This window comes from Saccostrea echinata, unplaced genomic scaffold, assembly GCF_033153115.1.
Source record: "Saccostrea echinata isolate AGI-Se365-2 ecotype Australia unplaced genomic scaffold, CSIRO_AGI_Sech_v1 ptg000047l, whole genome shotgun sequence".
NCBI lineage: Eukaryota > Metazoa > Mollusca > Bivalvia > Ostreida > Ostreidae > Saccostrea > Saccostrea echinata.
The window spans coordinates 16136057-16150000 of NW_026889796.1; the positions used below are offsets into that span (position 1 = coordinate 16136057).

At 33.8% G+C, this 13944-nt stretch overlaps 1 protein-coding gene across 1 annotated transcript in view; it reads right to left on the bottom strand.

Moving 5' to 3' along the window:
- Window positions 1-337: 337 nt before the first annotated feature.
- LOC133203021 (uncharacterized) overlaps window positions 338-13944 on the bottom strand; it is a 17724-nt gene continuing 4117 nt past the window's right edge. The window contains exons 2-5 of the mRNA XM_061338878.1: window positions 11873-11927; window positions 5878-6052; window positions 5067-5170; window positions 338-2250 (exon numbers count right to left, since the gene is read on the bottom strand). Coding sequence (XP_061194862.1) covers window positions 1864-2250; window positions 5067-5170; window positions 5878-6052; window positions 11873-11927 — 721 coding nt within the window. The 3' untranslated portion in view covers window positions 338-1863. The remainder of the gene's footprint in view (window positions 2251-5066; window positions 5171-5877; window positions 6053-11872; window positions 11928-13944) is intronic.

A 13944-nucleotide genomic window follows, 5' to 3' on the forward strand; every position in this document is an offset into this window, starting at 1 on the left:
CAAAATAACAATGTGTACTAGCATTCATTTTTCAATTAGCATATCTTATATCTTAAAAATAGATTTGTCATTTCATACTTTGTATATGTTAAGTCACTTTCAGGAATCTTCTTTGGTTTACTGTGACTTGAAATATTAAGCATGTTGTTCGAATCTCTTAATAAGCCTGGTGCCTTGTGCAAGAACTTGTCCCGTTCACAATCCGAAATTGACCATCATAGGATGCTTTCATTTCAAAGACGGTTTGATTGAAATTCTCAAACTTCAGATCTTTGTCCTTGCTCTTACCCAAGGACGACAATCTTAGAATCAAGGTAGAAAACAACAAACAAATTAGTAATTGTTGGATAGTTCAATTTTAATTGTATCTACTGCACTATGTGCACTAGGTACACAGTTTATGGGACAATTTTAACATAGATATATACAAAATGTAATAAATATTCTTTGGTAACAATTACATATCTTATACAAACAATAACCATGGAAACAAAACAAAACATTGTATATCAATACAATATAGGCACCATCAATAGTTTTAGGACATCTATAAATAGTAACAAATGTGATTACTTTTGAAACAAGTGAAGTCATGTGGAAGTGACATAACTTTTTTTTCAAAGACCTGGAAAAACGACTGATTCCTGCCTCTAAGGCCGGTACATGTAGATTTTATTTTCTCAAAAATCATGTTTGTTTATAAGTCACGCTCGACGTACAAATATATATAAGGATTTCAGTTTGAGTAATCTGAATGTCGTATCAGTATTATGCTGCTAGAAAGCGAAAATGGCAATTCGAAAACGATTCTAGTGCTTTGATTACGACTTAAATCACCTCCCATTTCTGAAGAGTTCCTAAGTCCATTTGGAATGTTTGACCTTACATCAATGCCCGTCACAAATCGTTTTCAGTTTAATATACTGGCCATATCACATGACTATTACAATATTTTATCTACTTATGATGGATTTCCAACAATATGTAAGCTACCAGTTCGTGAAAATATAAATGTTAAATGCAAAAATGGCAATAACGAAATAAATTACTGTTCACACACGATCGAACTTTACACCCTTTCTTAACAACAGGTTTTGAAATATGATTTATATTCAAATGTCAAAATAGTCACGACACCAATAGCGCTTATAACTTTCCAAATATTTTATTTAATAGTCTAAAATGACTTTAATTTTCGGAATGTTTAAGGAACAAAACATGGACTTATTTGACGTCACTATGCACCAACATAGGACAAGCATTGACATTGTATATACCCGTGTTGCCGATAAAAAACCTATCTAATAACCTGTCGTTCCAAACAGAATCCTTTAAAAGTGATCCGCTTTGTTATTCTGGGCTCCGCTTTGGGACGGATCGTTCTCTTCAATACGGAGCCGACAACATACATCCATTCTAATCCAATATCAATGCGCATAAAATCATATTACGTCTACCACATTTTTAATGCATTGAACATTTTGAGTTATGGCTTAAATTTGGGTAGCCTGGCCTAGTGTTTATATACACTCTTGATGACCGATACAAGATATATATTGCATTCAGATAAACTGTTTGAAAGAAGTCATGTCCTTCTTTCTATCACAATGGCGACCCCTTTGGGTCTAGAAAGACGTTACATGTATTTCACTGCTATGCTCATTTTACAGACCTCCAAAGTAGAACCGCTAAAATATTCCACTAGGATTCCCTTGCTGCTTTGCAAATCACATCGTGCTATACCAATCACATCGGTGGGTAACTTGAAGCGCTCCTGGAGAACACATTTTGAAAAATTTTTCTCCATCAGGAAAAGCTCCGGGATAAAATAGTTTTAAATCCTAAAGAACCATAAGTTGTATTTCACCTATCAATACCGTTAGGTTTCTCTAGTAAATGGCGTCCCCTTAGTCTTCCTCTACGCAGATTTTTTCTCCGCTTATGTCGAATTTTTCTCCTTCTTTTCTGCCTATTCTGATTTTTTCTTTTCTTAGGAAAAACATAGTCTTTTGGTAATTTGTCGAAGTCATAAGGTTGTGTTAAAACAGTTCCATCTATTATTTCTAGCGAAAAATGATGACATGTTTCGTGATTTTTCCCAGGTCGAAGGAAACCGGGTAACTTCCTGCCATTTCTCTTGAATCCGACTGACCAATCTGGTCTGTCACGGAGCTTAAAAGTATCGAAGCCATCTCTTGTCAGATTTTGTGAAAAATCACAACTGTGGGGTAGGGACTTCGGAGGCCTGTTCTGTAAAAGAAGAAAAAATATACATGAAGAACTACACGAGCAAAGCTACAAGTAGTAGGACCATCTTCACAATAATGTTTGTTTGCCCTCTCCCGACCCAGGATAAAAAAAATGAGTCGGTAGCTACAATACATGTGTGTAGGTGGGAAAAATCCCCCCCCCCCCCCAGAAATTCTCAATATCAATGCTGAATTTTAAAAAAATTATTAAAAATTGAAAGTATTATTAAAATTGAAATAGTTCTTGATGGGATGAGAAAATGCATCAATCAATCAATCAATAATAATAATAATAATAACAACAACAACAACAACAACAACAGCAACAATAATAATACTGTAATCGTTTCCTGGAGGTTTAAAAAAGTTTTAAAGTCAGACCATTTTAGCAAGTCGGTCGGGAGGGGACAAACAAACAATTTTTAAAGATGGCCTTATAAAGTTTTTTTTATTATTATTATTAATCTAATTGATGGTGACCCGAAAATTTTTAAACATGACTTTTAAAATAAAAATTGTTTGCGTCTTTTAACTATAACACCTGAGCAAAGGATATGATTACATATTACATTCTCTCTCAATAATAGTGCTAACACGTCCTTACATAGAAAATTTTCTCTCCATTTAACAGTCAGTACGTGTAAAATACTGGGTGAATGATGACCATGAAATGGCATTGTTTAAATCCACAAATATTCCATTGTCTTATCACATTATTGTCGATGTCTGCGAAACACCTGTGGAGAAAGTGACATGTCTCTTGGCTTTTAACCTCGGTTAAATATAAATTCTGAACCTAATCCATAGTATGTTGAATAACTTTTGTTATTTGAAATCTAGGATCCTCCTCGGCAAGTTATGCCTATTCAGAAATGAAATTTAAAGCTCATTGAGATATTACTGTTAAGCAATTTCAATTGGTTCCATGTACATGTAGTTGTTAACAGTTCTGTTTTAACGTAAACTAGCAGCAATTACAAGCAATGAAATAAGCTTAATAATTAAATATAAATTTTTCTTATGACCCTTTCGGGTTTGTTTGTTTTTGCGTGGTTTCCTCTTTTTTTTATTTTACATTTATAAAATTTATCATTTTTTGGTCATTTACAGATTTGTTTGAAAGCCATGTATTCTCACTCGCCCTGGTATTTAGTAGCACCTGAACACGATAAATTGTCACACACATGACAAACCTATCAAAAAAGTTTCACCCAGACCAAAAACTTAATCCGAAGTTCATTGCCTCCCGGATTGCTGGAGCGGTGGGAGGTATAGGTTGACACTGCTTGGGGTCTCTATCATTTTGCTACATAGCACAAAGGTCATAGCATGTTTCCAATACTTGGAAAGTCATGAGGTCACAAAAACGTTATAAAGAATTTGATAACATCGTCAAATTTTAAAGTGACGCATGTACAGGTTTGAATTCCTGAGATATGGTCACCTATCATATTTCGTGTTTTATATTTCAATAGTGAGATTAAACAGTGCAATGCGATTCCATTGTTTTTTCTTCATTGTGTGCTTTCTAACTATCACTAACTGTGCGGCCTAAAATCTTCCAGAGATGTTCCTTAAGTCTTTATCTAGCAAACAAAGGTTTTACAAGTGACATGTTATGTCTCACAACTAACATCGATACCTGAGAAAGTCCCCTGTTATGACATGATGCTGTACTACCAAAAAAGAGTCAAAACAAATTTACCAGTTTACAAGCGGTTTAAATGATATCGTGATAATTAGTAAACTACACTTCAAAAAAATAATACTAGTATAAAAAATTACAATCGGCGTTTTGCATTAACATGGCTCATTGCTACGGTGTGTTTGTTTTCATTTTTATGTTCGTTTTTTTATTTAATTTTTGTTTTTAGCATTTTGACTTGTCTGATTTAAATTCTAATACAGCTGGTAAATGACGGCATAATATCAAAATAAATTTTAATAAATTCAGTCGAATTACATTCATTAACAAATTAATTAGCATTTCCTTGGCTATCATTCGCTGTGGTTTCAGCTGCGAGATCTTTATTTTACGGTCTGGTGAAGAAACGTATTTTTTGGATATGCGTTTGGTTGGCGGCCTATCCTGTACAAGAAAAGCCAAATCTGGAATACTTTAATTCTCTCAGCGTAATCTTTAGCTGTATGGCTAAGGAAATGAAATGCTCTGGCCAAATTTTACAAAATCCATTTGGAACACAGGTGGGGGGATTTAATCGGATTAGTGGCGAACACAGGTGCACCGTTCGGCATGAAGTTAACCGCACGAGTTAGTTGCTAAAAAAATTGTATAACTCTATTCCTTATAAACCTTTGGTCATTATATTAGGGTCATTTCTGTCCGAGTCAACAAACATTCTTTAGATTTTACAATTCTAAAGAAGTTGTGATCTTTCCAACAAAATGAATGGAGCGTTGCCTTGCCTGTATCGAAATAAATGTACACTTACACTCTACTAATTAATACGCATTCTAATAAGTTACTTATAATATTTAATAATATAATGGTGATAATTCTTAAAGACTTTATAATTCATTATGATGGATTTCAACGTAAATTTCAACGTAAATTTATGATGTAAAAATTCATAAGATTTGTCCATAAAGATTCCTTCAAATGCTCTTAGAGTTTGCTGAACAAATCCAGGGAAGACGTTATGATTCATATGCATACCATCTTTTAATCTTGAAAGAAATGTATATGTAAATTTTGAGGGCTTGAATTAATTTCAGACGACAGTGGATTTTCTTTATCAGTGGATTGAGATTCTCCCAGAAATATGTGACGATATGACGTCACAGATGAGAACTCACCCGTGTCCTCAGCTTGCCCTTCTTGTTAAAGCACAGGAATAAATTGTTATCCATCCCTTGGATTCGAACAAAACCACCGTCTATGGAGGTTATCTTGAGAAGAGCTGAAAATATACCACAGTTAATACAATTACTACAATCAACAAAATCAATTTATAATTTATATCTTTAAAAAAGGTGTGTCAAATAATAAGCTTGAATATTATAAATATATTGGTGTCACTGAGTGAAAGCGAGACTGGGGTCATCTTATAGCAGCAAGATATTGTAGGAATGTACTAATGTTATCATGGTAAATCATAATTATATTAAAAAGGGAGCCGCTGTTTGAGATACGACACTTATTTATCAGCCCCTTGTACATGCTCGGTAGAATTTATAATCAGATCTGGAATTTAAACTATCTCAACATTTCATAATAGGTAACTTAAAAAATGTTGAATGATGCTTGTGTTCATTCCTAATTCTACACCGGATAATAGCTTTGTGCATGTGGGCAAAATAGCAAGTCTTGAAATTTAAACCACCCAGAATATCCTCTACCCCGTCTTTATAGCAGTTTATTCTTTATTTAAGATTATGTCATTTTCGCACTAAACATTCGGTCCAACCATATACATGTACTTTCAAAAAAGAGACCCATTTTTAAAAGAAAAAAATAAAATGAGCACAACCTTTAAAAAAAGACTACCAAGTCATCGGTTACATTATGAATGCTATTCCTGGAGGGATATGACTACTGTGAAATATGTGGATATTTGGATACTAAATGGATAATTTACTATCCAAATTGTAAACCTTGTATACTCACTGAAGTCTTTTCCCTTCTCTCCAGATGCGTCAACGCCTTTAGACCCAGGCTTTTTTATTCGTAGAAATCTTGTCGAGCAGACGTTCCACAAGTAGCCTTTTCGCACCAAACTTGTTTGCGACCCGTTTAGAGTTTTTGGTAACTTGTGTAGATTAAATTTGAAACCCGAGACAACCTGAAAAGAAATTAATAACTGTAATAATTTTACTTCCTAAAGTTGTTTGCCATCAATTAAAATTTTGATTGTTCAGTAATTAGTGACTTTCTACGTCAGTCTTTAGATTGTAAGCCATTTTGTGTATATTAAGAGAATTACTGGCAGCAATAATTTCGAAACTATTGACCAGTGATGCAGTAAAACTATTTGAAAGTTTCATCAAAGCATAACATTTTAACATTAATAACGAACGGAAGAACGGTTTATAAGATTTTTTTGGAATAAAAATGTTCGTAATTCACGCTGATGAAATGCTCTGTGCAAGCTATCAAAAGTACAAACTATTTAATGTATCTTTACATCAAATCAGTGCATTGCTTTGCGATTACATTTTTGGAATTTAACATCATTATATAACATTATAATTTGGTCTTTAGAGACTACTTTAAAAGCTCTAAGTTTGAGGGTATTTTCAAGAGAATGTCAATTGTGTGCGTTCCCCATTTATGGTTTAACGATCTACAGAGAAATCATTTCTAAAGTCTTTATATACATTGCTGATTTGTAAGTCATCTATCAAAAACAACATTAAAATACTAAAAGGCTTCTAAAACAGCAGGGGTTGCTCATTTCTTCACATGAAAATACAAATGAAAATATTTGAGTTATTTGTTTAAACTGTTTATGAATGTTTAAATACACATCTTATAGCCTTTTAAATCTACAAATATACTCTGCTTTTTTCTCTTCTATGTGATAATTACTTTAAATGCATCAATTACAAAACATTTATTTTTTAAGCTCGTCACTTGCAAAAAGTTAATTAGGGTCGTATCAAATGGAATTATAGACCCGCGATCTAAAGTTCAACTTTACGAAATGAATATATTATACATCTTACAAGCAATAACGAGGTCTAACTCAGAAACAACCCACAGTGGTTGGACAATACGTGGAGAGCTATAATCTACAGCAAATGACCTTCATTAGAATTCTCTTTTATCCTTAACAATCCTGTTCGTGCCCTCCTTTAAAACCTTTTTTTTGAATTATCTATCGGAGTTTTCCGCAGCTGTTCCTTGCTTTGTTAAGAAAACTCAATCTTGCAATTTTCTATTCTCCTAAGAATTTTATATTAATGCTGAATTGTATATAAAAATTTTCTAACATCCCATAGATTTCTAAAAATAATAAAATCACGGGAAAAAATCAACATACCAGCCATAATTGTGCTTATTTTACTTTTATATATGGGTATAAAATAAGTTTAGAAATGTGTCTGTGTTTTCCCGGAATCATTTGGGTGCCATGCAAGGAGGTGATCAAAGACTGGCATGCTGGTACAGGTATATTTAATTACTAATGAGTCGCCAACTGAAGCATGTCTTAAGCATAACTGAAGCATAACTCAAGAGTCCCACGCCGTCAAAATGTTTATGATGATTGACTGGATTGAGAGAACCCGTTTTAATTGATGGAGCTTTTTCTATAAAACATATGCACATATTTTGTCAATCGTTTCCATGACAAACCAAGATCACAAATTTTACCTGAGTTTTCTTCAAAGAAATATACATGAATGAAATTTCCTTTTCAAAAAAGCGTGAGAATCTAATTTTCCCACAAACCAGATCTTTGTATCGATTATCTCTATCCTAAAATGACGAAATACTCGATTTTTATGCAAAGATGGTATTTCAAATGGATAGCTCAGACTGATGTTTAAATTTACGAGTTTAACCAAAGGCTGGTACCTTGATATACTCGATCTTTTGTAACGGATCTTGTTAATTTGTAAAGTTGCATGTTGGACCTCCTGTATAGAAAAATAAAAAGCCTGTATCTATCCCGTCGTAAATCATTAGCCAATTTGTGAACGAAAAGGGCGATATTTTGTCAACCTCAGATAAGGAATCGGTCTCATAACTGCATACTCTTCACGGTCTGGATTGAAAATGAGACTCAGTATAATTTTTTGGAGAGAGAGAGAGAGTTGTCACTAGCGATATGTGAATAATAGTAAATTTGCCTTAACTGATAAGATTATAAATTCAGTTCGTTCTCAAACATACAAGTGTTTTTCCTAGTTAAATGCGTTTTATTTAGTGGAAAATTTTAAAAGCAATTGCTTGCCCCTTCCCCGAATCTATGGCTTTGATTTTGCAATTCCTTAAAAACTTCACGCAGTGTTTATCGTTTTCGTACAAAAAGATTTCTTTTGAAGTCTGAAATTGTAAAAATATTAAATAAAAATAATGCCTCTGATTCTTATGAGAATATCTTTTTATTTATCATCTATTTTGGCGTAATCTTACTGTTTTACGTACATCATGAGAAAACCAGTTAATGAAGAAAGCATTCCTGAACTTCGAAATCAACTTGTCCCCGAGTGCTAACTTAATGTGGTATTATTTGTTTTATTTATTAAGTCTTTGTGGGGAGTGGGGAATGCTCCGCTATCTGGGTCTTCTGAAGAGTGGTTAGTTGGTGTTTTAAATATTTAATGATCGTAGGATATGATAAAGCAATATAGATAACATTAAAAATATCCCAATCGGTTCGAACTAATAACTGCCGTGTAGAATCTAGTTCTCGGAGAGTCTGTGACATGTCTAACAAACACATGCAGTGCGTTAAAGTACATGCCAAATACCAAAACGAAGAGCTGCAATTTGGCAAAGAGAAGTAACGATGTCTTGTTCTGGTGTTTTAAGGGAATTTAAACACTTCACTTTTGACTTTGGTCGGGACTGGATAGACAAATGCTGGTGATTTTGAAATAGATGGAATTTTTTTTTTTTTTTTTTTTTTTTTTTTTTTTTTAAATTTCTGTACTTGTATCCTGATTGGAGATCAGTCGCATGTAAAGATAATTCAGACACACATGCAAAGTGTAATTATGCAGACAGATTTTATGTTTATTTGCATGTTTTATTCATGGCTTCTGTCTTTCCTGTGCACATCTGTCATACAAAGGAATTTTTGATGGTACCAGTTTTCCTTAAATGGCCTTATACCAGAGAACGGTTCAGCCCTGCATTAAGAGCATCCTAAAAATTTGAAGTTAATTTAGTAGCTTATCATTATAAAATACTTGAACGCTTCTACTTTTATATACTTAATATATTAATCTGATATACATTAATGCACACCATCATATTTGGTAAATATGTAGATATATTCCCTGATACTGTACCATGACACGGTCTGCATAAACACGTTAAAGTATGCGACACTATAAGATAAGGCCTCATATTTCTCTTTGATGATTTGAAATATTGCCCCTTAAACAGGAGTCAATATATTCAAAAATAGAGAGAGAGATATATAGAGAGAGAGAACTTTACTTTCCTTTTCTTTCAATTTTATGAAGAGAACACGACAAAACCACATGGTAATCTGGTTTTGGCGGTCAGTTGGTCAATATTTGTCGAGACATTAAGCAAATAATTAGTGTTAGATAGAAAACAGCTACTTTTGTTAAACCACAGTAAAAAACACTAAAGCTGTCAATAAAATAAAAAGGTTCGCTAAACAGATATCCCGTTCTCTTGTAAAAATTTAAGTTTGAACCTTTCAAGTCGGTTCACGTAATTCTGACCAGTGCACTTAACTATTAGCTGTGTTCATCTTATGTGATTTACAGCTAATTTCAGAGTTTGAAATCTTGTAGGCCTTGTAAATAATACTAGAACAAGTGTTTGTCTGACGTAGGCGGAACGAGATATTATACCAGCGTTGTATTTTGACTTTGGACAAATACAGAAGGTAGAATTTTCGAGGTTTTTTGGAATTCATGTCTACAGTGGTTACCATAAATGCACAGAAATAGGCCATACCTTGTATGGTTGCTGTGAGAACCTATGATTTTCTTGCAGGTTTGCTAACTTTTTAAATAGGCCTTTCGAAAATAAAATATGTGTATTATTAAAATATTATCGCGTGAAATTCTCCTCAAGTGTTTATCTTTAATTGCCACCCTAATCACTTTCCCTTGCAAGACTTTGTACCCAAGTAGCCCAAATTGATCCAAAAAATAAACACTCAAGAAGAGATCATTGGCTTTAGTGAAATCGGACTCCTAGTTGTCCAGGCCCCGGACGTCTCAGTACCACACACGATGTCCTCAGTAAACAATTATGTGTAACTTGTCGGCATCGACCTAATTAAAACAAGGACTAAACAAGAGAATATAGATCTTGTGGACCAATTAGCATATTACTTCTGGACACCAATTACCCGCTTGATTTTTATTTTAGAATGGTTAATCATGTATTTGATTCACACACACAGGAGTACACAGACAATGAACAACGGTGAAAATTGCTTAATATTTCTAAAACACGTTTTATAGGTGCCGTGTATGCACATGCCTTTTGCCTCCCGGAAATTCCTCGTTACTACTGTATCGGAGAAGGACAGTCAATTATCCAGTTTAACTCAACATCATGGATTTGAACCAGTCCTGTCAGTACACTTTTCTATTTTACACAATGCCTACTATCATTTCGACCTTCCAGAAATCGATGGGCAATAGTTACTTTCCATACACCCTAGTTATACATGTGGCTACTTTGGTTGGTAGGTTGTCATATTTGGGCTCCTCGATAAAATAATTGGAACATTGTCCATCATTCAGCGTAATTTAATACCCTAACTACAACCCATCGCAGTGTCATACAGTTTTATACAACAGAACTGAGGACCAGGTATTATTGTTATCAAGTGCACGAGTTTGTCAAACTATTTTTCCTGTATTTCTTATTTTTCAACAGAAATTGTGTGACCTCTGCCAAGGTTCAAATGAAGGTTTCGGTAAATGTCGCACTAAAGTCAGAAGTTACCGTAAAAGTGTGACAGAGCTTGAATGATAGCTGCATACAAGTGTCCACAATTCTCTTTACTTGCTTACTTATGCTAATGATTAATGAATCTTCCGAAAGGTTTCTTAAACATCAAATTTGCGCCTCGATGACTTTCACCATTTTTCGTTTTTGCATGTCCGTCTTTTATGCTTGTAACAAATGTTATAAAACACGGAACACGCCTTCCTCCCCTTTGCGTTTTACAAGACAACAACTTGTTTCACTGAATTTTTCCTTGCCACATAACCTACATATTTAGACTCAAGGTTTTAACAGAATTGGACCGACCATACATTTACAATGCTAAATTTCCGACATCACCTGCACAGGGAAAAAACTATAAAAATTCCAGAATCTATTTTAAGTTAGGAGAATTTCAGACGATTAATCATTCATATTTGACCAGCATCTAATTGTTTTTGTTATGGTTATCGGATAAACAGACAAACACTAACTAGCAAGACTTAACGACAAACGACAAAAAGTCGTGTTTTACGACATATAACAAGTAGATCTACCAGTTTACGACTGCTTTTAAAGATAAACAAGGTCAACACTGTGGAAATAAAACCAGAGTCAACGAATGCTACATCTTACTTCTGATTTTTTTTTTTTTTTTTTTTTTTTTACTTTTGGGGGGATTTTAGTTTTACGCTGCTAAAAATATCTGAAGCTCTTTGGTCATAAAGACACAATACCGATGACATACAAATAGCTTCGGAGTAATTATTTAATTGTTGGCTGTGCAAGAAATTTTGCGGTTTGCATAATTATATAACTGAAAATCAATTTTATGGTTGCATGTTAGGAACACATTTCTGATTGTATCACAATTAATATAACACGTAGAATATATTCCTTCCAAATCAAGCAGTTGCATACATTAAACAAATAAATGAAAATTAATGCAACAGAACATGACCTGATTACACAAATTAGAGAAATTAATTCTAATTATGAAATATGCTCTTACCTGAGAAGCATTCACTAAGCACAACAGTAAAATGAGCAGCAGCAGCTTCAACGACCTGCAATTAAACAAACTCATAAATGACGTCATAAAATTCTGATCTCATAATTACAATCAAGCTTTAAATATCTTGCGGGACTTGCGGTGTATCACGGGCGTAGTCAACAAGAACCAACATCACAGAACATAGACAGTGCTTTAAAATTAAGAACATGTCAAAAACCTGTTTTAAAAGCATACATCTGCATCAACTTAATTTGGGCAACATTACAGACAGATATAGCGGAATATACCAAGTTTCTTGCCATTAGCCACACCATTTGGGGAAAATAATTAAGACTAAAAGGGCATTCCTTCTTATTTAGGAATCCATGTCGAATAATATACTTAAAGTACTTTCAGATTCATGTTAATGGACAAAGAAAAAACTAATGGATTGTCGGACTTTTATTATCTAGCATAAGGAAATCATGACAATTCACCATCACATGTATATATGATTTAGTGTTTATGTACTGCTGCTCGAGAAGAAATTTAACCTACTATTTCCGGAATGTATCTTGGCATACTCGAATAACTTAAAAAAAGAACAAAGTCTTTGAAGATTTAATTTACAGATCATCTACTTTCAATATATGTTGAACTTTCAAAATATTCGTGTACTTTACCTCTCACAAAAATGCATTTGCTCGATTTTAGTTTGTGGGATATTTATTTGATATAGTGACATGGTATCATCAATCTTAGACTTGTGTTTGCTTTGCATGTTTGGATATTCTGGACTGGTCGTTGCGTAATTTCTCTGCAGCTGAAAGCGTAGCATACCTTAAGGTGATCACACCTGATCTTTGTTTGTCGCAAATGGTGTATGGTATAAAGTATACCCTTTCCTGTGCTCAAATATTTGGCAAAAGTGTAAAAGGCTAATCCATTTGTGAAATATTAATCGGTGAGCATAAACAAAACCAGACATTTTCTTTTTCACAAGCGTCTTAAAGCGGGTGTAACTTAGTGTGAGACACACGGATAATTACTTCTTGCTAAACTCAAAATTCCTACAGATCATGTCTTTCACCTGAGTAAATATCGGGTTCGGTAATCAAAATGCTCAGCCACACGAAAAGGTTTGTACTGCAATTTCTTAAGCTCCTATACATATCACTTTCAATGAAGCTTAAGCACTCTAAGTCAAACAGCCTTATGACTTATATCCAGTTTATCCGATTTCTTTTTTTTACGGTACTACTATTCTACTTTCTTTTAGTTTTTATTTAACAAGTTCTAACTTCTTGATCGAGATCCCTACATGTTGTTTAATAACAGGCAATTATGTCTATCAAATGCCTAACATCTTTGGAAGTTTTTCAATGAATATGTTAATTGACATACATGGAATATATTTGGACCGTTCCTAAGGTCATGACATTTCATGATAAATATAGAGCAACCCCCAGACATTGCAAGACTTATCAAACTATCTTTCGCCCGCTATCAATACATAACATGTAACACTTTTTGATGTTTATGCTTTAAAGGCAGTTTTCTCCAAGGGGGTAAATAAAAAGTCCTGCTGACCAATGTAAATCTTTCAAGGAATGTTAAATTCAACAGTCAGTTTAAATTGCAATCCAACCACGACCTGATGTACTTGAATTACAGCACCAGTTCAAAAGAATAACAGATTTTCATCGATTACTCCTTCAAGTCAAAAGAAAAGGTTCTGGGAGGTTCTCTCAGTAAAAGTTCCTTATAATATTTAGGGCGAGGTGAAAACAAGGGTTAAGGTGAAAGGGCAATTATAGAAAAGTTAGCCCGGAATGGGACCAGGTTCTCCTAAATAACGACAGAGCCCGATTATAAAGCATAGACTGTTGGTGGCATGTCGATTACGTTGAAATACGCGTTCTCTAGAACTGATTTATAAAGTTTATTTAAGAATTTGGTCATCACTCTGAAGTACAGCCAGAATTTTATATGAAGTAATTTAAGGCGTTGTTGGTTGATATTGCTTGTGCATTCCATGTGCAACTAATTTGAAATTTAAATTCTTTGTAAGAATTGACAACTTACATATC